Genomic DNA, 27,936 nt, shown 5'->3' with positions numbered 1-27,936 from the left:
GATATTGGAGGATGCAATGGACAGCTTTAACGTGAAATTTTGTAGGATTATTCATATTTCTAGTTACCATACCTACTACAAATCCAATATCATGTCGGATGTGGGAAAGGTAGATGAGTTTCCCCACAAGCCGCTAGTATCATCCTTTGTCGGTGAGTGAGTCTCCTTCAATTTCACCCATTTTGTTTGCTAAGTCTATTGGAGTATCTGCCAATTTGCACCGAAACATTCCTGTCCCTTTTAGTAAGTACAGGATATACTTCCATTGAGAAATATAAATTCCAAATTTCTTGAGCAGCCTACTTCCATCCCAAGGAAGTACTTGAGGAAGCACAAGTCCTTTACTTCAAACCCGTTGGCTTTGGCTAGGAGCTTCTTTGTATTACTAATTTCTTCACTATAATCTCCTATGATGATATCATCCACATGCACAATGATGATGGCCCTCTTCCCCTCTTTCGAAAATTTCACAAATAAGGTATGATCAAATTGGCATTTCAGAAATTCATACCTTCTTAAAACTTTGGAGAGACAATTGAACCATGCTTTAGGAGATTGTTTGAGTCCATATAGAGATTTTTTAATCTTGCAGATTTTCCCACTCCTGCCTTGATTTTCAAATCTTAGAGGGATTTCCATATAAACATCCTCTTCCAAGTCGCCATTCAAAAAAGCATTCTTAATGTTGATTTGGTGAAAAGGCCAATCCAAATTCGTTGCCAAATTTAGTACGACTCGTATTGGATTCAGATAGTCTATACTATAGGATTGGATGAATCCTTTTGCAACCAGGTGGGCTTTGAACCTGTTTAAGCTTCCATCTACATCATATTTTACTGTAAAAATCCACTTGCACCCAACCGAATGTTTTCCTTTGGGAAGATCAAAGATTACCCAAGTTCCATTCTTTTCGAGTGCTGTAATTTCATCTAGTACTCGGACTTCCACTTAGGTTCCTTGAGGGCTTCGTGAACATTTTTTGGAATCTACACTTTGTCAAGTTGAGTCGCAAATGCACGAAAGGTTGGTGACAACTTTTCGTAGGAGACAAATTTGGCAATTGGATATCAGGTACAAGACCTTATTTCTTTCCTTAAGGCAATAGGAATGTCTAGATTAGCAGGAGGCTCATATTTTGGCTTCAAGTTCAGCTTTACAAGTTTCAGGTTCAAGAGAGGTCTTACATGTGTCAATTTCGTGTTCCTTGGGATTTGGATTTGATTCTTGGTTATTTTTCGGAGGTGTGCAGTGTCACGATCCCAAGGGTAGAAAGGGAAATGTCCACTAAATGTTGTTGTATTTGTTAGCTAGGGGGTTGTAAGTGGGCGGGAAGTAGCTAGGACGGTTAGACAATTACAACAGCCCAACTGCTTCTGTTGAAGAGGAAGGCTATATGTGTAACTGAGAATGGGAAAGGGGGTTATCGAATAATAGAAGAACTTTTTGTCTCTTTCTTTCTCTCGTCCTCTCTCTCTCTCTCATTTCTCTCCTATTTTGCTTGTGACCAAACTTCCATAATTGTCCAAGCCCGATTCTCGGGGCTTGACATGCAGTCCTTTACATCCTTCTGAGTTTTTTGGCGCCTCCAGTACACAAGTAGCTCCTTAGGATCAACTAGCTGATTTTGAGAGACTACAGTAGTTGGTTGAATGATCAAAAAATGATATTCTTCGTGAGTATGATTCTCCCCCTAAATATCATTTTTGGTGTAGAACGGCTAGTTTTCGAAAAAAGTGACATCCATGGAGCTGTAAAATTTCTTGGCAACAGGTGAATAGCACCAGTATCCCTTTTAATTTGGTGAGTAGCCAAGGAAAACACATTTAAGGTATTTAGGATCAAGCTTGCTCTGGTGTGGCTAACTGATGTGAACAAGTCCAGTACAGCTGAAGGCTTTCAAGGGAATGGAGGAGAATATTCTGGTTAGTGGGTAATTTTTATGAAAGGTCTGATATGGAGTCTTGAAATTCATAATTCAGGAAGGCATTCTGTTTACAAGATAAGTGGCAGTAAGTACAGCTTTACCCCAAAAGTGTTTAGGGACATTGGATGCCAACATAAGAGATCGAGTAACTTCTAGGAAGTGTCTATTCTTCCGCTCAACAACTTTATTTTGTTATGGAGTGTCAACACAAGAGGTTTTATGGATAATACCAAGTTTGGATGAATAGGCACTAAGGGTAGAATGGAAATATTCTCCTCCATTATCAGTTTTGACGACTTGAATTTTTGCTTGAAATTGAGTAATAATTACGTTGTGAAAGAACTCAAAAAATTTCCCAACTTCTGATTTTTCTTTGTGTTGTGCTAAATAATAAGCCAGGCGCGAGAGAATCAGTTTGCAACATAAGAATGAAAGTGGGACAAGTATTGGAGGCAAAGGCAGCAAGCCATGCATATGAGATATATAATATAATTAATAAAGGAAAAGCTGGAAGCAAGGTGTGCATGTGTGTATGCATATAAATTAATAAATATGAGAGGCAACCGTGGCAAGCAGCAAGGGAACAGAAGGTAGTGCACCTGGCACGTGGCAAGCACACATGGAGGGCCAGGTGAGGCCACACGGCCGTGAGAAGCCACGCTACCACAAGAAATATCGTGCAAGCACGCAAGGCACCACCTACCTGTCGACTGATTGACCCCATGCGTGTGCATGCCTACCTAATCGAATGAGTGCCACAACGCCTCGACCGAATGACCTACCCAAATGACTTCCCTTGCCTTGGCTGACTGACTTCCAAGCCTTGCATATGAGATGTTAGTGTGTGTATATATAGATCAATAACAATTGGAGTAAGTGGAAGCAAGTGAAGGCCGCACGAACCTATATTTAAAAGGGTGAAGCCATGCATTTGATTAAATTAATGGTGCATGTGAAGGCAACCAAGCATGAATGTATATATAAGTTAATTAACAAAGAGGTGGAAGGCATGGCATTATGGGTGCATTATAATAATGCAAGTCCAAGCTTGAAAAGCCATGCACAAATTAATTAAAGAAGCAAGTGGAGGCCTTGGAATTAATAAGTGAGGGAATTAATTAAAAGAAGGAAGCCTTAGCCGAACGAATGGCCAACAGAGGAGGCATCCGCGAATGAGTAGGCTTGGGGATTAAAAAATGGGGATCTAAAGTCTTGGATTGAGTATTGAGAATAATTAAGTCTCAAGCCATGCAAACGGTTGAAGGCTGAATCAGTGCAAGCCTATGATCGAATGAGTGGAAGCCTTGACCGATTGAGCGTGCGAAGGAGTGAGGCCAATTGAATGTGTGCACAAGGGGCCGATTGAGTGTGCAAAGGGGTTGTGCAAGTGAGCTAAATATCCCATGCCTTGGCCTCATGGCCGAATAAGCATGCCCCAAGCCATGGCCCCATGGCCAAATGACTGCATGGTCGAATGACTCCTAAGAGGCCTCAAACTCCAAAAGACCCTGTCCAATATGCTATCAAGATGCTCTAAAGATACCTCCAAGATGCTTGCCTAGAAACATGGCCACCACGTGTCAGCCTCCTCCTCTATAAATAGGAGGTTCACCTCCTCATTCAGGTATACTCACTATGCCATTTGAATTCTGATTCATCTTTAAGCCGAGACTGACTTAAGCATCGAAGGGTCTGCGGGTGATCTCACCCGCGCGCCTAACCTACTTCTTTCATAGCAAGCCATTCATCATTTTGGGGATGATTCGTCATCCTGAGACTCATTCATCACTTTGGGGGTCATTCGTCATCCCGAGACTCATTCATTGCCCTAAGTCATTTGGTTCAGAGGACTCACTCCCACGACGCTTCCAAACTCCCTCATGTCATCTTGAGAGTCACAACCCTCATGCCATCCTGAGAGACACAAGTCCTCCTAAGACTCCCTTGCCTTGGCTGACTGGTTTCACATTCATTGATGACCATACTAGACTCTCATGCGTGTTCCTAATGAAAGTGTTGTTGTTTGACTACAACAATTTTTTGACTATGAAAGTGCATAGTGAGTATACACACTAGTTGATTATTCACGGGCCCCGCGCGCGCTGGCCGCCCGACCTCGCGCGCGCGCGCGCGGCGCCCAGCTTGCTGCCACCAATTTTTTTTTTTAATTTAAATATATATTTTTTCTTTCTTTTTAACTCAAACTTTCCAGAATACTTAGATACATTAAATACCTTCCAAAACATCTAAGTTTTCCACCATTCATCCAGATTAAGCATTCATACATTTTTTAACTAAAATAAATACATCAACATCTACTAAATCAACAAAATACATTCAACTTCACATGCATTTCTCTTGCTCCATTCCTTCAACCTTCCAAAACTCTCTTTTCTTTAGAAGATTCCCCACCTACATAGAGGTCAAAGGACCTTATGAGCCATTGCTCAGTAAGGGTGCTATGCAAAAGTAAATGTAACATGAGAAATTAACATGTAATGCAAATGCAATGCATATAATGGGTAGTCCTCCATGCCCTCATAACCACATAGGTTAAGGCACCAACCAACCCCTCTCACATCACTAGTCCTCCATATGGCCATAAGTCCACTAGAACACAAATCATGCAAATATGACCATTACATGCAACTCATACAAAACAATTACAAATGCAAGCAAACCCCACCACTTGGGGTCATCCCTTACGTCTTTTTCTTTGAAACTTCAAGATTTCACTTGTCAAGACTCTCTTTGGCTTTCAACCACCTTAAGAAAAAGAATTCTTAAAGCATTAATGATCTTGAAGACTAGAGAAATGAAAGGAGAAATGAAGACTTTATTTCTTTCTAGAAGATATTTAGATCAAAGCTTACCTTCCTCTCCTTTGGAAGCTCACAAGAGACTCTCCCTTGTTCTCTAATTTCTTCCACCAAGCAAAACTTCCTCTTAGAGATTTCTCTTCCTTTATATAATGTCTTGACATCTCACAAGTTCAAGACTAATTACTACTAGCCCTTGATCAATCTTTTGAAGAACAAATCCTAACCCTTGAAACTAGCACAATCCTTGTGCTTTTGATAACTTAATCCTAGCCTTTGATTTTAAGGGAACCCATCTCTACTCTCTAGAGAAACACAATCCTTGTCATCTAGCCTCTTTAAATCTCCACCCTTGATGATAAACTAGAGACTAAATCTCCATCATCCATTCTTTTATTAGGCTTATTAGATATTTATTTAATTGGCAATTTTGGCAATCCATGCCACTTTCAAGAATCAATTATAGCCATTAGATCTTGATCATTTCCAAGCTAAATCCTCAACCATTGGATCAAAGCTTCAATTCCCATAATTCCCCAATTTTCAAAATTAAAAAATATTGACTAATTTCAAGATAGACTATTTTCCCCATTTCTCATTTAATTTAAATCCCATAAATTTTCAAGCATTTAATGGAGACTAATATCTATTTCTTTTTTATTTAATTTAAATCACTCTTGAAAGACATAATTCCTTTTAAATTTGCATTTATTTTAATCCACTATTTTCCCACATAAATGCATGACTAATTTCTATTTAATAAGGAATTTCTTTAATTCACACCAAGATAACTCTCATTTAATGCTTGAGAGACTATTTTTCTTTTCTTTTTGAATTTCTTTTAATCTCACTCTTGCTTCACAAGATCATGCCAAGTGTCCCACTTACACTTAATCCAACTAATTTCTTATTCCCATATTTAATTAAATCTCTTTCCATGAGATCTTGACAAGTGTCACCAATCTAACCTACTTGGCTTCCATTTTAATTCCACATTTTCCATTATTTTCCCATGCATTTAAACAAGAATTAAATTCTCCCAAAATCAATTCTCTGATATAAATATTTTCTCCACAAAATAATTTACCTCTTATGGGACGGGACTCCAAATTACCGTTTTGCCCTTCTTAAGGCATCCTATATATTATGTCCCTTCTCTTTGATTCAAGGGCAATTATGGAAATTTTCATATACTATTATTCTCTTAATTGAAAATTTTATCATGGCTCCTCAAGGGTATTACAACAATCCCCCTTCCTTAAAAGGTTTCTTGTCCCTAAGAAACTACAACAACTACGTCTTCGTTTCTTCATCCAATTCTCGTTTTCACCATTTGGTTCATCCTTCGCTTTTTCTTGTTCTTTCCTCTTTTCTTTGGCCTCTTTTCATTTCTCCTTCTTGGCTTTATCTTATGGATGAAAAAGGAAACAACATCCCTTTGTTCAAAAAGTATTTCAAGCTCTCTTGAAGTACCTACTTTACTTACCAAAGAGAAATTTCAAAAGATATGTCGATTTTGAGACCAATAATTCTAACTCAAAAACCTATAGATGTACACTTCAATATGTCCTTGAATCTTGTCCATAGTTGGCTCTTCCTCTTGGACTATCCACTTGGGTTTGTGCCAATAAAATTGAAATAACACATTAAGCTGCTAATTGCACTTCCAAGTATAGTTATTAGTTCTTTTGAGTCGTTTTCTTATTATCAAGACCTTGGGTTGTACCCTTGGGCCCAACACATGGCAATATCCTTTGTAAGGCCATTGTGTCCTATGTTATGTTTAAGAATTTAACACCAAACTCTCTTTGGTTTTCCTCTTTTGTTTTCCTACAAACTTCCTCCACTTCATCCACTCACCATATAAGTATCTCAGTTAGTCACATTTTTAAATCCTCTTAATCATGATTTGGGGGTTAGGCTGCACATGTCTACAACATACCACCTTGAAACCAATGGACAAACCAAGAGGGTTAATCAATGTCTAGAAGCCTACCTGAGGTGCATGCATTTTGCCAAGCCGAAAAACTAGAATAGATGGCTATCATTGGCACAATGGTGGTATAACTCCAGCTACCATAGTGCTACTAAAAGGTCCCCCTTTGAGGCAATGTTTGGTTACAGCCCTCCCTTGTTACCAGCTATGACTAATTCCCCAAACTCTATGGCTGCAGTGGAACAATACTTGCAGCAAGGGCAGGAAATTTTGACAGTGCTCAAGAATGAACTTGCTACAGCCCAAAACTGAATGAAGCAAACTGCGAACAGGAGAAGAAGTGACAGAACATTCATGTAGGAGATAAGTTGTATCTGAAGGTCAAAAGATTCCTATAGCACTCATTTTCTGCCACCAAGCTTAGTCCTAAATATCTTGGGTCGTTTCCCATCGAGGCCAAAGTGGGAAAAGTGGCTTACAGGTTGCAGCTTCCAGCCGGGGTAAGCACCCATCTAGTGTTTCATGCATCCCTATTGAAGAAGTTGGTGGAACCTAATGCAACTACCAACCCCAGTCTGCCACCTATGGATGAAAATTCTGAAGTAGAGGTTGAACCCCGAGCTATTGTGGACAAAAGGGTGATATACCAAGGCACAGTACCCTTGACCCAAGTGCTGGTACAGTGGACACATCTGCATCCAGACCATAACACCAGAGAGAACTTGCCAGATCTGCTGAAACAATTCCCAGTAGTAGCTCAATTGCTATAATTTCATGGAGACAAGAAATTTTTCAAGGGAAGGGGTATGTCACGATGCTAGGGGCAATCTATCTTTTAGTCGATAGTGCATGTGCTACTTATAACTGTTAGTTATTGCAATGCCCAATTGTACCCATTCAATTAAGCTTAACAACTAAAAGGAAGAGCCTACAAAAGGCTACAATGTAGAGGATGGGAATTATGTTGAGATTAATAACAAATTCTTTCCCTCTAAAATCTCTTTCCCTCCCTTTTCTCTCTCTAAATTCTCCCTCCTTTCTTTCAAATTCTCCCTCCAATTCTATTCTCTCTCTCTCAAATCTTCTTTAATTCCACCAAACACCAAGCCTCAGCCTCAAAGGCTCAACACCTATGATGATGTTGGGAAAAAAGAATCCGTATTCCTTATGATTTTATTGATGTCAATAATCAAATTTATACAAGAGGTTCCTAAGAATTCTCCTATATTTTAGGACTAGATTACATTCCCACTTTATAGGACTAAATTACTTACCTTCTATCCAAGGTCTTTAATCTCAAATTCCTTAGCAAGATTTTGTTTTAAGCCTTCTTGCTCAGCTTCATCATTTCCTGTCACAACAATATCATCAACATAAACTAATAGAGCAATTACCTTATCTTTTGTGTGTTTGATGAAGAGGGTGTGGTCCCCTCAGCTTTGTTGGTATCACATTTTATGCATTGTTGTAGAAAATCACCCAAACCATGCTCGTGGAGACTGTTTAAGTCCATATAATGCCTTCTTCAATCTGCACACTCGCCCTTCTTTGTTATGAGAAAATCTAGGAGGTAATTCCATGAATACTTCTTCTTCTAAATCCCCATGCAAGAATGCATTTTTAACATCTAGTTATTATAGTTTCCACCCCAAATTTGCTGCTAATGATATGAGAACTTGAACTGTTGTCATCTTTGCTACTAGGGCAAAGGTCTCAAAATAATCAATCCCATAGGATTGAGCGTAACCCTTGGCCACTAGCCTTGCCTTGTATCTCTCAAGAGTACCATCAGCTTTGTATTTTAAATTAAAGACCCATCTGCAGCCCACTAGTTTAATTCCCTTGGGTTGAGTCACTTCCTCCCAAGTTTGATTCTTGTGCAAGGCCCTCATCTATTCTAACATGGCTTCTTTCCAATTTGGATCCTTTAGTGCCTCATCCACTGATTTTGGAATAACACTAGCATCTAGGGTTGTTAGGAAGCTTCTGTAGATAGGAGAAAGGCGATGATAAGATAGGAAATTTGCTACGAGATGTTTGGTGCATGTTCGGACCCCTTTCCGGATGGCAATAGGAATGTCCAGATCTGGGAATTCTGATTCTGTTTGGCTGGTATTTTGCTCTTCAGATATGTGTTCTTCCATTCTTGAATTAGGGGTTGTAATTAGTGTAGGCTGTAGATCATCATTAAGCTGTCGTTTCTTGCACACATAGGGTGAGCCTTTGTATCGGTTGGTAGAAATCAGCTGCTGGTTTGTTGATTCAGTGTTATTTGATGGGAAAGGCTTAGGGAAATGGTTGACAAAATCACTGGTTGAGGCAGGGGGTTCTGGAAAAAAATCTGAAAAGAAATTATCCATAGTTTCTGGTTGAGTATGCTCCCCCTTAGGCTGAGAATCAAAAAAGGATTGGGACTCAATGAAGGTGACATCCTTAGAAATATAGACTTTCCGAGAGATAGGATCATAACACTTGTATCCTTTTTGGGTTGGAGAATACCCTATGAAGACACATCTTTTTGCTCTAGAATCTAGCTTGTCTCGGTGGACCTTGGGTATGTGAACAAAACATACACATCCAAAAACTTTGAGAGGCAATGGAGAATGCAATTTCAAGTCTGGGAAGAACTTAGTTAGACTTTGGAAAGGACTTTGATTGTTAAGAATCTTGGATGGGACCCTATTAATGACATAAGTGGCTATCAAGATTGCCTCCCCCCATAGATATTTAGGAATATTATGATAGTGAAGAAAGGTTCGAGTGACATTAAGAAGATGCCTCATCTTTCTCTCGGCCACTCCATTTTGTTGTGGAGTGTCGATGCATGAAGATTCGTGGACAATTCCTTCGTTTTGGAAGAAGAGATGTAAGTGAGCATTGAAATAATCCCTTGCATTATCTGTCCTAAATTTTTGAATTTGAGTTCCAAATTGTGTGCAAATCATTTTGCAAAAATAAGGGAGAACAGTCCCAATACTAGCCTTATCCTTTAATAAGAAAACCCAACACATTCTAGTACAATCATCTATGAATGAGATGAACCACTTGGCCCCCGACTGATTTGAAATTCTTGAAGGACCCCAAACATCTGAATGAATCAAAGCAAAAGATCTAGATGATAGTTTATTGCTGTTGTTACACGGTTACAACAATAAATTTGTAAAAGGGAAAACTGTCAATGGATGACCCACGTGTGGCTGATCCGAGCGATGGATGACTCTCGTGTGGTGTATCTGAGCGATGGATGACTCACTCGGGGGATGGATGACTCCTTCGAGCCATGGGTGACGCGTGGATTGTCCAAACAATGAGTAATTATCGGGAGAGATGGGTGAGTCTCCCAGGGTGGAGTGACAGCGATGGATGAGCCTCCCGGGGTGGAGTGACAGCGATGGATGAGTCTCTCGGGGGGTCACGACAACGATGGATGAGTCTCTCGGGGGGTCACAACAGCGATGGGTGAGTCCCTTGGCTAGTTTGAGAGCGATGGATGAGTCTCTCGGAGGTCACGGCAACGATGGGTGAGTCCCTTGGCAAGTTTGAGAGCGATGGATGACCTGCTGGAAAAAAAATCGATTAGGGGCGCGGGTGAGAATCCCCGCGTGAACCCTCTGATGCTTAAGTTAGTCCCTCGTAGAAGTGAAATGTTTGAAGACAAAAAGTAAGTACGAGAGTGAGATGTTTCCCCCCAAATGAGAGGAAAAGACCCCCTATTTATAGCGATGGGAGGGGCATCCATGTGTCGAATGACCCAATTTTCTTGGCGGGTATCTCGGAGACAGTTTTGACCGAGTCTTGCGGGGTTGTTGACGCGATGGTGCATGGTGGAGCGCTCACGGAAGCGTTCATGGGTGCGCACGCAAAGGCGCGTATTAGGCACCCCGAGTGACCTCCCCCAGGGGTATGAAGTACCCCCGAGAGACCTCTCTCGGGGGCGTGAGAATGCCCCCGAGAAAGTCTCTCGGGGGTAGGGGGTGGAGCCCCCCTTCTGCAACCACGCTGCTGCGTGGCAGGGGGGAATGCCCCCTTCTTTGGCCACGCTGCCGCATGGCAGTGTGGGGGAGGGGGAGGTGCCCCCTCCTTTTCCCAATGGAATACCCCCGAGAGAGTCTCTCGGGGGTGGGGGAGTGGAGCCCCCCCTTTCTTTAGCCACACAGCAGCGTGGCAGGGGGAGGAAGCCCCCCTGCTTTGGCCATGCTGCCGCTGGCAGCGTGGGGGAAGGAAGCGGCCATAGTGGCCGCTTCCATGTAGCCATAGTGGTTGCCTCCTGGCTGCATGAAGCAGCCAGGTGGTAGCGTGATGGCTTGCCACGTGGCAGCTCCTGGGGTTGCCATGTGGCATTTCTTTTCCTTTATTTTAGCAGGCATAACAATTGCTAATTGAGTAAGAGGTTCTATGACGTTTGGCCATAACACACACCACACTGAAAAAATACTAGGATCAAGAGTTTTAAACAAAGTAGGAAACATTTCCTTCACTAAACTAAAAGGAGGATGACCTAGGCGAAGATGATGAAGCCAAATGGCAGCTCGATCAGAGGCTGTTTTCTGGGTTGAGTAGGCTGCTTGCAGATGATCTTTAGGCTTAGTGCTCCTCCCTTGTAAGATATACAGCCCATGTTGCTCTTTAGCCACACCAATCGTCCTCCCCGTGTCCATGTCTTGAAATTTACACACATATGGAGAGAAAACGACATTGCAATTGAGGTCTTGAGTGAGTTGTTTTATGGAGATAAGGCTGAGTGTTAAATCTGGTACATAAAGTACCGAATTTATTGACAAATTTGGATCAAAGTTAACTTTGCCTTCTCCTTTAATGGGAATTGTGGTCCCATTGGCAATAGTGATTTGTTTGGATGATGTAAAAGGCTCATAAGTATCAAAAAACTAGAAATTGGGTGTCATATGGTTAGTAGCCCCTGAATCCAAGATCCATGTGTTATTCCTACCAGTTTTGGAGACTAAAAAAGGAGAAAAACAGATTTGTTTACCTTGTTGAGCCATAGAGCAGGATGCTCCTCCATCTTGAATGGTCTTTAGGAACTCCTTCAACTTATTAATCTCCTCTTTATTGAGTTGGTTGAAGTCCATTCCAGCACCAGTACCAGTTCCAGCACTCGGCCTTTCTTCCTTTTCTGCTTCTCCCTCTTGTTCTTTGTTTGAAAGGTAGCTTTGAGGGTAGTTTTGTGGAGGATCTTGAGTCCTTATATTCTTGAATCCACCAAATCTGTTGAGGATTGCTTCCTTCCCATGCAACTTGAAGCAAGTCTCCTTAGTGTGCCTCGGCTTATTATAGAAGGTGCACCACTGCCCTTCTCGTCCGGACTTATTCTGGTTTGTTAACTGCTTCCATGATTTGTTGCTGGAAAGGAGTGCTGATCCTTCCATATTGGATCCACCAAGCATGGCTCCTCTCCTATTTTCTTCAGTTCTAACAATAGCAAACACCTCATTTAGGCTAGGTAATTTATCCTTACCGAGAATTTGAACCCGTACCTGATCGAACTCGAAATTTAAGCCTGCTAGGAACTCTATTATCCGGTCTCTTTCAAGAATCTGATTGAGGGTAGCAGTATCCGCTTGGCACACCATCTTTATAGCTTGGTATTGGTCAAGCTCTAACCATAGGCCTAGCATCAGATTATAGTACTCTATGACTGTTAATTGGCCTTGCTTTGAACCATTGATCTTTGTTTTGACATCAAAGATTACGGATGCATCCTTGGCCTTTGAGTAAGTCTGATAAATAGTCTCCCAAACTTCTCGAGCAGTACTAAGGAACATAAAGTTCCTGCTGATATCTGGTTGTATTATGCTCCATAGCCATGACATGATGCGAGAGTCTTCCACATCCCATGTACTGAAGCCAAGGTCAGTTTCTGGTGGAGGATTCCCAATTAGGTGAGTACCCTTTTCTCGGCCCTTAAGAAGGGTTTTGATCAGCTGCGACCATTGAAGAAAATTCCTACCATCTAGCCGGTAGGATTGGTGAACACTTGGTGGTTCGCCGGCAAGAGGAGGTTGATCCACTGGAACTGTTTCTCTAGTGATGATAGTTGGTGAAGAAGACGGATTTACTGATGTTTCTGACATGGCTATGAAGAAAGAACAGAAGGATGAATGGTTTAGATGGCTGGAACCCAAGAAACGGGTGCCATTAAGGCACGAGCAATGAAGGCACCAAAAAAACGGATTGTGCAATGAAGGCACTGGTTACTAGAAGAGAAGGCTTGGATCAGCAAGCTCTGATACCATGTTGGGACAAAGGAACCGGTATTCTTTATGATTTTATTGATGCCAATAATCAAATTTATACAAGAGGTTCCTAAGAATTCTCCTATATTTTAGGACTAGATTACATTTCTACTTTATAGGACTAGATTACTTACCTTCGATCTACGATTAGATTATATCAATTTAAATATAATAAGACGATAAAACATAGGAATAAATACAAAAGATAAAAGAATGAAAACAACCTATCTCTATCTTGATCTCGGCTGCAACCTATCTATATCTTCAGATATTTTAACAAATGACAACTAGGGATGTACGATATTCCTAATTTTTAAAGGATTTCACATCATAGTCTAGGACTGGCAACACTATTATCATAATTCCCATAACTAAATCACTTCCACGGACATTATTGTAATTTTCTAGTTAATCCCTTATAATAACTAGCTACATATTGGCATAGTATATTAAATATTATAATGAGGCTTGAGGACTTAGCTAATGCCATAGCTCTACCTATGTCCAGTTACGACAATACCATTAAATGAGGTATGCATTGACCACCCTAGTGACAATCACTACTAGAGGTGGTTAGGCACTAACTACAACACTTAGGTATTTCCTTGAGAATCATCACGTGTTTATCTTGACAAAATTAGTAGCTGTTTGTAGGATCTGATTAGAAACAGGCTTAGATCCACATCTACTGACTTCAAGCATGTAAACTTGACATGATATGCTTAAAAATTATGTTATGACATAATACTTTTATTGTACTGCTGTACCCATTAATAATTGTTCTTTAAACTGGCATTGCTTTCTCTTGCATAAGCAAACTAATTGCTTATTTATATTACCTATTTCATTCCACTGGGAAGTGACATTGATTCATTGTTTTGCTGTTGCTACATGATTTCATTGGTTACTATCTATGCATGCTTGTGCTATGGCATCATCTTTACTGTTGGACATCATGTATTATCACTACATGTGGTATTAGTTTGTAAGAATCCCAGATGCTCACAGCAGGAATCTATGAGTCTTACTGCACCTCGTATACTATTTTGTACTAACCTTTGTCAACTCGACCTTTATTACCGTTACCAGGTTGTTCGTTTCAATGGCTAGGGCCACCCTGACATTAGGATCAACACCATCACTGATTATGCTTCTTCTAGATAATTCCCAAACTGTTTACTAGCAAGGACACCTTACTTATCGATATGATTGTTATACTGTCAGTTTACCATAGTATTGCATTCTTTACATGTTAAGACTGCATATTTGCCGCATCCTTTCCTAATGGAAATAGCACATTTTTATATTTGTGGGTCCCCCAAGGCTTATGCGCTGTTCAGGTATCTCAGCCTTCAGCTACTTTGTAGGAGCCATCCTGGTTTTCTGGAATATGTAGGAACCTTATATTAAAACCCAACAAGACCATCTACCCATATTTTTAGAACTTGAAATTTCGTTTACAGAAAAAGGAGAACTCAATATTACATATAAAAATTCTAGATGCATCTCAAGTCTGAATCCCAACCAACTATTACCTAATCAATGTTACTCTCGCCTGATCAATTTTACTTTCACATCCAAGCTTAGCATGAGACTACCAAATGCATAAACCCATGATAAAGAGCATCAGAGAACATAAATTCCCGTATATGGATGGATATATGTAAATATATGTATGCATGCACGAACCTGAATTTTGATGGCGGCGGAGTTCTGCTGTCGCATCCATAAGCGGCGGTTCCTCTCCAACCTGGTCTGCTCCAGAAGTTTCTGGCGGTCTCTTTCCTTGGAACTACGACCTCCCAAATCGACTCGCTTCCGAGTTGACGAGTCGCCGCTGAAGAACATTACTAGCACGTGAAATTGAGCCCTAAATCCGAACGCGAACTCGAACTAGTTCGAAAGAAGAAGAACCGGTGCGAACAGTTTGATCGGAAACTTGACCCAGAATCCAGGTGCTACAATTTTCTAGGGAAAGCAAAATAATAAGCAGAGTTCGAGTCGGGGAAGGAAAATGTTCTGCGATCGGGGAAGAGTGACGACAACGACGAGCGAAACCCACAACAGTTCGGTTCCGAATCGAAAAGCCAGGGGAAGAAAGAGAAAGGCCTTTCGCTGCATTTATTCGGTTCTTTTCCGACAGGGAGATCTCCTTTTTGCCCCGCCTTATTTTTTGGCGTCCCAATTACATTAGCAATGGTATAAATTAATTATGTTCTCTTAATTTTAGTCAAAAAATATAAAGTAAGCTTTTAAAAATATTATTGTTGTTTTCAAAAATATAATAATTAAATTTATAGTGCGGAACACTCGAGGCAAGGTAGAGTTAGGAAAGAAAATCTATGTGACTTGTTCAAGAGAATGAATTGTTGCTATTCGGAGAGTGCTCAACACTATTATTTAGGAGAGAGCTTAATAGGCTTGAATCCCTTGAAGAAGTAATTGTGGAGTTGAATAAGCAATAAAATATGAAGGGGGAGAAAAGTGTAATGATGCATCCTCCATTGTTCAAGATAGAGTAGTTGCAAGACAAAACGAGTAGTTGCAAGACAAAATACCGTCAGAAAACGCATGGGGACTCATCCCGCATAAGGTCCCTCATGCTTAAGTTTACTGGTCATGATGAAGAAGCAAGTGAAAAAAGTCCAAGAAGAGTTGGAGTCACTCTTCCAGATAAACAAACAGGTTAACAAATGTGTTTTTAGAATTCGATCTGAAAAAATTTTGGGGGTATATGATCACACAACGAGGGAGAAAGGCCAATCCCGAAAAGGTTCAGGCAATTATTGACATGTAGTCCCCCTCATCTGTAAAAGAGATGCTATTAAAAAACTTAAATCTGATCATACATAGCAGAAAATTAATTTTTAAAGGCATCACGTTTTTCAGAATATATGATTTACAAAATGAAGACTAAATGGAAAAATACATGTTGATGAAATTAGATTTCTGTCTTGGGTCACCCGTGATATTTTGATCTCTGTGTTTGGTATTTTATTTTGATGATGAAAAATAAATTATTTTTATATAATATCTAAACTATTATTTTTTGATTTAAACAAAAATCAATTTTGTTGTGGTAAAAAATACAACAATTAGAATTTGGATGAACTAGGAAGAGTTGTGGAGCAATATTCGACCATGGTAGGATATCTGCAAGCCGTGGGTTATCTGGTGAAAAATGGCCTTTCCGAAAGGAACTTGTTTCCAAAAGAATTGGATCACAGACAGAAGGATCTTTCTAAAACAAACGAGGCCCTCGAAAAGAACATGACTGGCCTCGCTAGCTTGATCTTTCAAAAAAAAAGTCTGACGGAGGAGGTGCCCTCTGAAAGAAATTGGAGGTTTTTCGATAAGGGAACTCCAAATGGACGATGTAACAACTCGCCTTCACAAGGCATATTACTATTCTGGGATTTTTTTTTTTTGAAATATATAAATTTTTTCTCACAATACCATATCTAATTTCCCAAAATATCGTATTTTAAAATCCCTAACATATATATTTAACATTCCAAATGATAAATTAAGGAATGGTAAATTAAACACTTGTGGAAGTAGAATTGAAATCTAAAGGAATATTGTAATCGCAAAGGAAATTAATCCGTATAATATTGTTCTCAATAATTACAAAAATTACAATATCCGGAAGACAAACATAAAAATAGTTGAAACATGCCACCTATCAAAATTCTCATTATAAACACCTTAGGCGAATCCCATATCGGCCATGCAAATGGGGGGAACTGTGCATATAAGTGCGGAGGGTGTTCTACATAGTGACACGTGTTTTGGGATTAAATCACAGAGTGATAAATCGGGGATTGGTTGCTACCTGAACAAGAGAATACGTTGTTATGTGGACCTCGGTTGTTACATAATGGTATTAGAGCCGACCTCCGAGCCTTTGAGTGCAGTGGTGGGGCAAACCTCAGTGAGGACGCTAAATCCCTAGGGGTGTGTGTGTAAGCACCTTAGGCAAATCCCACATCGGCCATGCAAAAGAGGGAACTGGGCATATAAGTGCGGAGGGTGTTCTACATAGTGACGCGTGTTTTGGGATTAAATCTCAGAGTGATAAAATCGGGGATTAGTTGTAACTTGAATCAGACAATACGTTGCTATGTGGACCTCGGCTGTTACATAATCTTGTAACATCCCGCATTGAGCGATAGGAAGGTCAGGAACAACTTACCCTAATGGGCCTACGCGAACTTCCTAGAGGATCACCCATACTTGAACTTCCCCAGCTCAAGTATGCTTAACCCGAGAGTTCTTTGCCTATATTTAACCCAAAAGGTATCCAGCTAGTGTTGTTTCATTCCTTACTTATCCTCGATATATACTACCCCTCTTTGGGCTCTCGGGGTATTACATTCTCCCCCTTTGAGCACATGACGTCCTCGTCATAAAATCTTACAATTGGTCCCAGATCTCCCCCCTTTGCATGGCCGGTGTGGGATTCGCCTAAGGTGCTTACATGCACCCCCCTTAGGGACTCAGCGTTCTCGCTGAGATTTGTCCCACCACCACGCTCAGAGGCTCGAAGGTCGGCTTTACGATTCTGTAATGGCCAAGGTCCACATAGCAATGTATTGTCCGATTCAGGTCGCAACCAATCCCCGATTTTTTCGCTCTGGGATTTAATCCCAAAACGCGCATTATTATGTAGAACACCATCCACACTTATATGCCGAGTTCCCCCCTCCCCCTTTGCATGGCTGATATGAGATTTGCCTAATGTGCCTACATGCACCCCTCCTTAGGGACTCAGTGTCCTCGCTGAGGTTTGCCCCATCACCGCACTCAGAGGCTCGGGGGTCGGCTCTGATACCAACCAATGTAGCACCCCAAGTGCTACAATAATTAATAAGAGAAAAACCATACCAAAAATAATAATTAATTCTCATAAACTGGAAATAATATTGTTAAACTGTGCCATAATGTAATACCCTAAAAGTCTAGAGAAGGGTAGTATATATTGAGGATAAATAAGTAAAGAAACAACACTAACTGGATATTTTTTGGGCTGAATGCAGGCAAAGAACTCTCAGGTTAAGCGTGCTTGAGCTGAGAAAGCTCAAGGATGGGTAACCCTTTGGGAAGTTCGTGTAAGCCCATTAGGGTAAGTTATTCCGGTCCTTCCCAATGTAGCACCCCAAGTGCTACGATTATTAATAAGAGAAAAACCATACCTAAAATAATAATTAATTCTTATAAACTGGAAATAATATTGTTAAACTATGTCATATCTCAAGGCAAACAAAACTCAACCAACAAAATGTAAACTTAAATGAAATATCCCTCAATGCTGAAAATAAAATATATGACAATCTTTAAACTAGTCAACCATGACCCAAAAATCTTATAGGCATTGAGTGGCCTCCATGTACACATTGCTAGCGTCCCCCACTGCTACTACTAGGACCTGTCTCATGAGCTACCTCATTATGACTTGGAATGGTGAAGGGTACAAGGTGAGTCACAAGACTCAGTAAGTAATAAGCAATGAAAGAAAGTTTAAAGCTAAGACAAAGAAAAGTTGAACTCATTGAGACTAACTCATCTCACAACTCATAGATAACCGGTCATAACCTAAGGGATAACTGATCTCAATTTGAGGGAATTAATATATTGGAATATCTTGTATGGTTGTGTAGGTTCTCATAAAGATGTGGCATAAATAAACATAACTCATGCGGGTATGTATGCAAAACTAGCCAAGGTCCATATATATAAAGAATAAGTCTCATACCTGCCTGTTGCTGAACCTACAATCATAAACAACAAACAAATACTCATTAGGGTCAAACACCCCTACTCCATATCTAGGAGCGAACATAAAAGAAATATCAACTCAATAGTATTACTAGGGCTGTCGCCCCTCGCTACCGGTAGTGGGTAATCTCAAAGAACTGAGCTCATGGGATCCCCTCACGGACTATGCCGCATAAATGCCAAATGCTCAAATACGTGCTAGCACACAATATGACGTGCTCCAAGTAATCTCATGCTCAATGCGCATACAATATAAATGCACATAAACTCAAATAATCTCAAGTAAATGCATGTGTCATATTTTTCAATTGTCTCAAGAATATAATTATCTTAATTGGAGTAATGGATCCAATAGTATTTAATTTAATTGAAACTCAATGATATATAATACATCTCAAGTCTTATGACATTAAGGATAAGCTAGATATATAAAACTTGCTTAAAAAATTATTTATGAACCATAAGTGTTCATTAAATCTCATTAAACTTTATTAATCACAATTTTGAATTTAATTTTAAAACTTATTAAGAAGGAATAATTCAATTATAAAAAAATAATTAAATTAATTGAAATCAAATTCGGTGCTACAGTAACAGCGCTACAATACCTCCTTGCTTATGTCTTGAAAACCTATGAAAAGCCTCTGCAGCTTCATATAAATCATGCCTCTAAAGGCCACATCCATGGATAAATCATTGAAACAACATTAAACTCCATTGAAAAGGATCAATTCTGGATTAAAACTCTCAAACTCAAAATCTCTCTAACAATGAATGATATTTATATATATATATACACGTTACTGCAACTATATAACTCAATATATATACATATATTTCAAAGCCAATCAAACTCTAAACGCTACACCATTTCGAAGGAAAGATTAGGATGATCGAATCCTAATAGTGGAGGATTGAAATCTCAGTTTATAAATCAAATGACTCATACATGGTGGCTGCAACAAAGCTATGCAAATATACTATATATATATACATATGAATGAACTTAACAGAAAGCTAGTGGGCATTATTGGACGTGAAGAGCTCCAAAGAAAAAGTTGATTGAAGAGATTAAAATCCATACAATGAAACATAAAAGAAGAAAATGAATGAACTTGCCTCAAACAGAGAACCCAGATTCTCTGCCCTCTTCCTCTTCCTCTTTTTTCTCTCTTCTCTAATACTCACAACCCTCCTACCTCAAAGTTTCCAGCAGCGCAAGTCCCCTTTACAAAGCCATGCAATATATATAGGCCTTGAAACCCTATACATCCAAAGTCCCAACTCAAAAATAACTCTTAGTTTTTGATTAAATTAAATCACTTAATTCTTTTGATTTCTTCCTTCCATATATGCCCTTAATCAATTAATTCAATTTCTCCCAAAAATCTTTATTCTAATAAAAATCCCAGAATTCCAAATAATGATATTTTACCTTCTTAAAAATTTAAATTACTCAAAAATTATTTTCCTTGGCCAAAAATCCTCTTAATTCCCAAAAATTTAGATTCTCTAATTTCCAAATTCTCAAAAATATTTAATTTACTTAAAATTTCTTAGCCCCTCTCATGGGTCACTACACTCATAACTTGTCTTAGCACGGGTGTAAGACTTATTACACAATTACCAGCACAATCACATCTTAGTTGTATTACCCCGTATTGCGTTGTGTTGAGTAAGTTCAAGAAATTGAAAATTGGTTTGAGAATTTAGTTAATTAATTGTCGAATCAATGGAAGGAAGTAAGTTCAAGAAATTGAAAATTGGTTTGAGAATTTAGTTAATTAATTGTCGAATCAATGGAAGGAAGTAACCTGTAACATAAATATCTAAGGAAAAGGGTGTCATTGATGAGTGTCTTGAGATGAGATTTATGGCATTGAAAGAAATTAGAACAGAAACGATTTTTGGTATAGCTATGATTCAGTTTGAAAAATCAAATGATCATAAGAGACTTTCAAAAAGTCAACGGAACCTTGAGGGGATTCAATTTTTGCATATAAAACAACCTTAAAGTGGTTTCGAGATAAAACCAAAGGATTTGTGATCAAAACATACATTCGGGCCTAAGTGTAAATTATTAATCTTGGTTGAGGGTGGTCAAAAATATATTTTTTCTAAATCTTTGGGGGTGAAATGAAGAGTTTGGAACTCATGGGTCTTGATGGAAAACTCAGGGGCTTTAAGGAAAGGGACGAAATGCAATTAGAAAAAGCTGAAGGGGCCATAATGTAATTTTAGAAAGTTTGCAAGTGTGAAACCTGCAAAGTCATATGGCCGTCGGTGAAAGTCAAGGATTCCGAGAATGGGATGACCAAAATCTTGCTAGAGGTAGGTCCATCATGACCTAGGATGCTTGGCGACTAAGCATTGGTCAGTGATTGGCCGAAGGGTGACCGGATTTTGCTATAAATAAGGCCGAGGGTTTCAAGCATTTTCAAGCTCAAATTGCTCGTATTTTGGAGTGTTTTTGAGAGATTGGTTAGAGGGATTATGTTCCTCGTGTCTTAGAGAGCAATTTTGAAGAATTTGGTGAGTTTTTGTGTTGGTTTAAAAGGGTCTTAAAGCTTGGCCGGAAGTTATAGCGATCGTCGGTGTTAGATGTTTAAACTACCGATTGAAGGCCTTCTGGTGGGTGTTTCAGGCATCCAATGGTACCATTGTGATCGACTTGAGGAGTAGAGCAAGGTAGGAGGGAAACCAGCAAGTCACCGGCAGCCGGAGTCGGAGAAGACAACCGGCACGTGAGGTGCAGGTACTAGCCATTATGCGCAAGAACCATGAGGAGCGCGTGAGGTACCTATTTTCTTCAAAATTAATTTTAATATTTTTAGAATATTATTTTATAATTTATGGTGGTGGAAAATTTGGGAAAAACCTTGAGGAGGTATTTATTTTGGAATTATTAAGGGAAAAATAGGAAGAAAATAAGAGAAAATTATGAAAAAAATAGATGTTGATATTTCTTTGAATAAATATGATGAACGGGGTACGTTGAAACTCAAAATTGAGTAATAGTACGATTATTTGAGATCTGGCATGAGAATCGAGATACTCTGAGTTACGTTCAAGGTGAGTGTTCCTACCTAAAACTTGGTTTATTGTGAGTGGTTCGATCCCAAAACTTGGCTTCTGTTTATACAAATGGTTTGACCTGTGACAGGTTGATTTCATGTGGATGGTTCATCCAAAATGTTATTTACATGTGCATTGAGATGTCATTTTATGTGATGCATCATTACATGTTGTTGTTATGGCATTGGCATGTGTATTGGAAATTGATAGTGTTTTCGAATTGCTTTTGAATGGGAACGTAATCCCTGATGTGATTGTGGTGATACCCCAGTTCCTACATTGATGTTGACTCTTTCGGTGACGGAAGTGGTAACGATTGTTCCTTTGGTGTCAGAGAGATGCATTGATGTTGCCCTTCTTAAGCTAGGGTTGTGTTATGCCAATGTGTAAATGTGGTTATGTTCCCTTTAGAGAGCTTTTTCTTTCCTCGTGGTATGAGTTAAATGCTGTATGAGATTCTCTTGGGCTGGGGCATGTCGGGATATGTCAATTTATTCATGATCTTGCATATTTTCATGAAAATATTTTTGAACTTTTACTTAGATGATTAAATATCTAATTTGGACTATATCCTTGAAATATTTAAGCGTTCCAGATGAAAGCAACGGTGCCAAGAGAAAATAGGTTATTGAGATGTAGCCGTTGTTTACATAGGTGATCTTTAGCATAACTTTTGACTATGTTTGAGGTATTTAGTTGTTATTACCAAGATATGAGTCTTTACGTATTTTTGTTTTGAATATATGATGTTATGGTATGGTTTCTATGTTATAAATAAAGAATTTGTAGTTATGTATCATTTGAGATTTCAATCTTGCTTTTGCATATGTGATGATATTACCTGTCTTAGCTTATTGATTATTAAGTTCGATATGTTGAGAAAGTAAAATGAGATTGTTGAGGAATGGTTTATGTTAAGTGTATGTTGAAAAAAAAATATTCCCGTAATCCCAAGTTAATGCCACGCATGGGAAAAACAAGGTGTTACATCAGCAATCTCTTTTCCTTTTCCACTGCTCGTCTTACCTGAAACGTTGAATATTCCAGGGGCAAAATCAAAATTAGAAGATGAAAATTCTAAATAAGGGTTTAAAACAATTTTCATGAATGTTTGATGCATGGATATGAATCAATTGACACCCTATAGTAGCTTTCATTAGCATTCTAGCCCCCGGTATGAAACCCATAACATGAGATACCCCTATGGTCATTCTGGCAACCACACTTGGGGAAATGCAGGTTAGATGTAACGCCCCACTTTTCCAAATACGCAATAACTTGAAATATAATTAAGACATCACCTACGGGCGTTATGGAAACCCTTACCAACGGAAGCATTGGATCGAACCTGCAAGCTTAACCAAAGCTAAATAAAGGGGTTTTCACTAGATTCCTTTATATGTACAGGAAATGCATACAACTTTCAATAAACCCAAAAGACAAAACTCACTACTTGTAGTTATAACTGTAACACATGCCCAAGATAGCGAATAAACCCTCATCATGGCGATTTCCCCATACAACATTTGAGGTGCATAAATTGGGATATTACACCCACACAACCCATGCATTTAATACAAGCTCTAGCATCCTAGCTGCTATTACAACACATCACTTGGTTTACAAAGGTACATAATGAAATAAAAGCCAAAGCTGGCTGCGAAACCCAAAGCTAGCCAAGTACCACATTTTCGCCCTTGTTTGAACCAGAACCTGGAACACCTGGCACTTCTATTAAATCTGGGATGTTGAATGTTCCAGGGGTATGAAACACCCAAGTTAGATAATAACATCTAAGTGAGTGACTCAGAAAAGGAAAGTACATGCATGCAGATGCAATAATACTATTATGAAATCCACCCCTGTGGTAGCAATGCCGGGGTGTCGCATTCACCCTCGCAGTCATCATAGTCACCCCTTGGCTCACCGCAAGAGCACGAGTTCTTCCATGACGGCCCAACAACTAGCCACAGTCACCAACATGAACATGATATATGACAAAGCAGAAGGAATATGCATAGTCAAGGAAAAATATAACATGTAAACCACCAAGGCATGATATGCAATCCATCATCCACACACAAGTGAAGCAAAAAATGCTCAAAGTGTCACAAAACATGCAGGAATAACTCACCTTAATCGTTTCCTTTTGATAACACTATTTATAGCTCGGTTTCGAGCACTAGGGTTGTTTCTGCAGAAATCATGGATTTTAGTGAATCAAACCTTAAATATTTTTACACAGTGTTGTAGGTAATTAAAATAGGAGAACAACGGTGAAAATTTTAGACCAAACGGAGGCCCGAAGAGCCCTCACGCGCCCCCAGAAGGTTGGTCACGTGCCGCCTCCTCCCTTGTTACGGATTCTGCAACCTAAAATTAAAAATGCTATAACTTGCTCATTTTTGCTCCAATTCGCTCTCCGTTTGAACCTACGGACTCCTCTTTTCGTGCTCTATGACCCTATAGAAAGAAATTTGACTTACCTCTTTGATTTACCTTCTGTTGTTTCCACTTTCCGATTAGGTATCTCTATCTTCCCTTCTTTGCTTTTTCTTTGGATTTCTTGCACTTGTTTTCTTTCTTACACTTTAGCTTCACTTGGCCTCTCCTCTTCCCCTTTATATAGTCTCTCAAATCCAAAATATTCAAGATTTCTCTTAACCCTTAAGTTAACCCTTTTTCTACCTTAGTCATTATTACAATCTTTGAAATTCCCTTGATTTTTATCTTCCTATTCAAGCTTCTCCTTTTTTCCAATCCCAAACCTCCAAATCTTATCTTCACATGGCTTCTAGGGTAAGAACCCATCATGGCCCTTATCTTTTTCCTCCCAAGCCAATCCTAGTCTTCCAAGCTAAGCTATTCCAAGACTTTTGGTATAAGCTAATTTCTTTCTTCCAAAGCAAGTCTCTATTTCTTCCAATCTTAAACCTCAAAATACACCCTCACGTGGCTTTAGGATAAGCACTATTATCTTCTTCCTTTGTAAGCCAATACTAGTCTTACAAGTTATGTCATCTTAGACTTTTAGGGTAAAATCAATCATTACAACCATAAGACTTTAAGACTTTAGGAAAAATTCTCAATTCCAATCCTATCTCTCCAACTCATGTCTTCTAGGATAAGGAATCATCATTGCAATTATTCCTTCATAAGACTTTAGGGTAAAACTCATTATTACAACTTCCAAACTTTATATTAAATTCTGGGGTATTACATTAGACTACTAGGGTAACATCCCACCCTATCATGGTCAACATGGATGACACAATTATTGATATGCCCATAATTTCATGCCAGATGAAATATTACAATTATCAAGGCAATATAACATGTACAGATATGACAAGATGTACATAAATTGCATATATTTTAGCAACCTTCATAAAAATCACGCTCAATTTAGGCAAATCATTTCACGTGTAAATTTTCGGAATAAACCACTCACCTTGATATAACTGATTAAGCTTTCTTGAAACTTGTGCTCTGCCTCAAAACACGTGCCCTAATATTTTTCCTAACCAAAAGTTTGGGAAAATTAATAAAATTAAATTCCTTGATTTTTCAAAAAAAAAAAAAAATCATAATTTTTTTTCCCAATTTTTTCTTTATTTTTTTCTTTTTGTCCCCCTTATTTTTCCTATTTTTATCTTACCTCATGTGTTCAGTGGTCAATTTTTGTAAAAATTTTGTTATAATTTCACACTTATTTTGATCTTAAAATGGTTTAAATTGAATATTATTATGCATTTTGTGATTGCGTGCAAGTTTAAAAATATTAATATAAAAAAATATAAAATATATAAAATAAAAAAATAAATATAATATATATAATATATGGATTGTAAGTCCAACACAAAGAAGGCCCAATCCCAAAACAAAGAAGGCCTAAGCTCAAAACAAGAAAAACTCAAGTCCCACAAGTTGGTATGACATCATCGCTAACATCATGGGTTGGTATGACATCATCGCTGACATCATGGGTTGGAATGATGTCATTGCTTACATCCAGTCACAAAGTTTCAAGAACTACACTTTGGTCTGAACTTTTTGTTTTGTTTATCTTAGTATTATTAAACTAAATATTTGTTTATCTTTTTTATTATTAAATTAAATAATTGAGTGGTCTCCATTGTATCTTGTGGGCTATAAATAGCTCACTCGGTTGCATTTGTAAACATCAATTTTTTCATATAATGAAAGCATAGTTGTGGTCTTAGAATTTCTCTCTCAAATTTTCAACTTTAGTTTCTATATTGTTGTGTTATGTTATTCTTTTTGTTGTCTTTTAATTATACACCGCCTATATGGTTGGTTAAATATTGTCTTTTAATTATTGTCTCTTAATTATATACCCCCTATATGGTACTGTCTTTCAATTAATGTCTCTTAATTATATACCGCTTATATGGTCAGTTAAATATTATCTTTTAATTTTTGTAATTTTAATTTCCGTTATTTAAATTCCTGCCAATTTATTTTCAAATGAAGATGAGCAGCTAAATTCAATCTTGGGTTAAGGCAAGGACAGTGTCCAACGCCAATGATTCCGAAAGAAAGCTGCGCTTCAAATGTGTAATATTAATCTGATTTAATTTGAGCAGTGTGCATATAGAGTATCTTTGAGTTTGGATTGGAGCATAAGCCTAACTTAAAATTTCCATGCCACGTATGGAGATTGTTAGACCTGGAAATGTTTTCATACCCAAGTCCAAATGATTAATTTGTATCTATAAATTCTGTTTGTGGAATATAATTCAATTTATGGTAATTGCTTAACTTAGAATTTTCATGTCATGTATGGAGATTGCTTAAACAAGAATTATCATTATCTTGAACTAAAATTACTGACAGATCTGCAAAACTTAAATCAGATGAATATTACTGATCTTTTCTATTAAATCGGGAATTAATTGGTATTGACACTGAAATTGTCTTGACCCAAATTGTTTAAATTTAGTGTTAGTTTAGTTTTAATTCTTGCCTTTAGATCATCTTAATCACCTCCTAAAACCAAATATTTTTGTGATTTTTATTTTCATTCATAAATAATCTTCATGTGAACCGATTCGGACTCACCGAAATATAAATTTAAAATTATACTACACGCACACTTGCACACTAGCGAGTATAATTGCCCTACACCTGCTTTAATAAGAGGATTAACGTTTAATGAATTTGGTTGTAGTTTTGATGAATAAATGTGCAAGGTAGCATAGCAGTCCTCGCACCCACGCGCCTTGCATTTGCTTCCCACACATCTTCTCTAATTGTCTTCTTCGGCCTTTCTCTCGTTGGGCGACCATTGGTTTTGCTTGATTTCTTGGTTTTTCTTCATCTTTCTTGCTCTATTCTTCCTCCCAAACACAATGAACCAACTTTTAACTCAAAAATCCAGTCAAACCCCCCTTGATTTGGTCGATTTGTCCTTAGCTTTGGCGATACCCAATTTTTCGATGAAGCTTTAAAACCACCTCAAAACCATATTAGAAGATGAATATTTCAGGAACGTGAAATATTTCAAGGACATATGTCCAATATTAGAAGATGAATCTTCTAAGAGAGGGTTCAAATAATCATGAATGAATGATGCATGGACATGTACAAACATATGCCCTAGTGTAACTTCCTTGACCGTCTTACCTGGTATGGAACCCTAGGTAGTAATCTCGACTCGCTTACGAGATACTTCCAAACGTTATTCCATCAGTACCCTTGGGGAATTACAATTACACTATTAGGGCGACATCCCAATCCTATGCACAAGTATCGATATGCCAATAATATCGTGCCATGTGAAAATCATGACTTTTCATGCAATAGTATATGAACAAATATGACAAAATGATCATAACTTTCATAAATATCATGCATAATATAAGCAATCACATCATATACAAGTTTTTGGGGTAAAACCACTCACCTTTAGATACAACTCGAATTTCATCAAAAAACGTGCACCACCTCGAAAATTGCACCAACACCCAATCTTAAGCCCTAAGGCACCCTAAACAGCATTATTACTCAATTAATACTTGACCTAAATTTTTCGTAATTCCCTCACATTTTCATTTATTTTTTTCCTATTTTTCTCTTTGAAAAATCCCAAAATAAATACCTACAAAAACTTTTTCCCAAATATTTTTA

The 27,936-nt window shown here is 38.4% G+C and overlaps 1 protein-coding gene across 4 annotated transcripts in view; it reads right to left on the bottom strand.

The window, feature by feature from the left end:
* LOC127809555 (E3 ubiquitin-protein ligase UPL6) overlaps nucleotides 1-15,041 on the bottom strand; it is a 117,718-nt gene extending 102,677 nt beyond the window's left edge. For 2 of the 4 annotated variants that reach the window (XM_052348424.1, XM_052348425.1), the window contains exon 1: nucleotides 14,623-15,040. In XM_052348424.1, the coding sequence (XP_052204384.1) occupies nucleotides 14,623-14,781 (159 nt within the window). In that variant the 5' untranslated portion in view covers nucleotides 14,782-15,040. Of the gene's footprint in view, nucleotides 1-14,622 lie in introns of all 4 variants that reach the window. The other 2 variants (XM_052348426.1, XM_052348427.1) reach the window with 2 other exon arrangements.
* Between the last annotated feature and the right edge of the window lie 12,895 nt (nucleotides 15,042-27,936).

The sequence above is a fragment of the Diospyros lotus genome, chromosome 9 (assembly GCF_014633365.1).
Source record: "Diospyros lotus cultivar Yz01 chromosome 9, ASM1463336v1, whole genome shotgun sequence".
Lineage (NCBI taxonomy): Eukaryota > Viridiplantae > Streptophyta > Magnoliopsida > Ericales > Ebenaceae > Diospyros > Diospyros lotus.
Note: the sequence above shows the minus strand (reverse complement) of the source record. Positions and strands in the feature narration are given on the sequence as shown.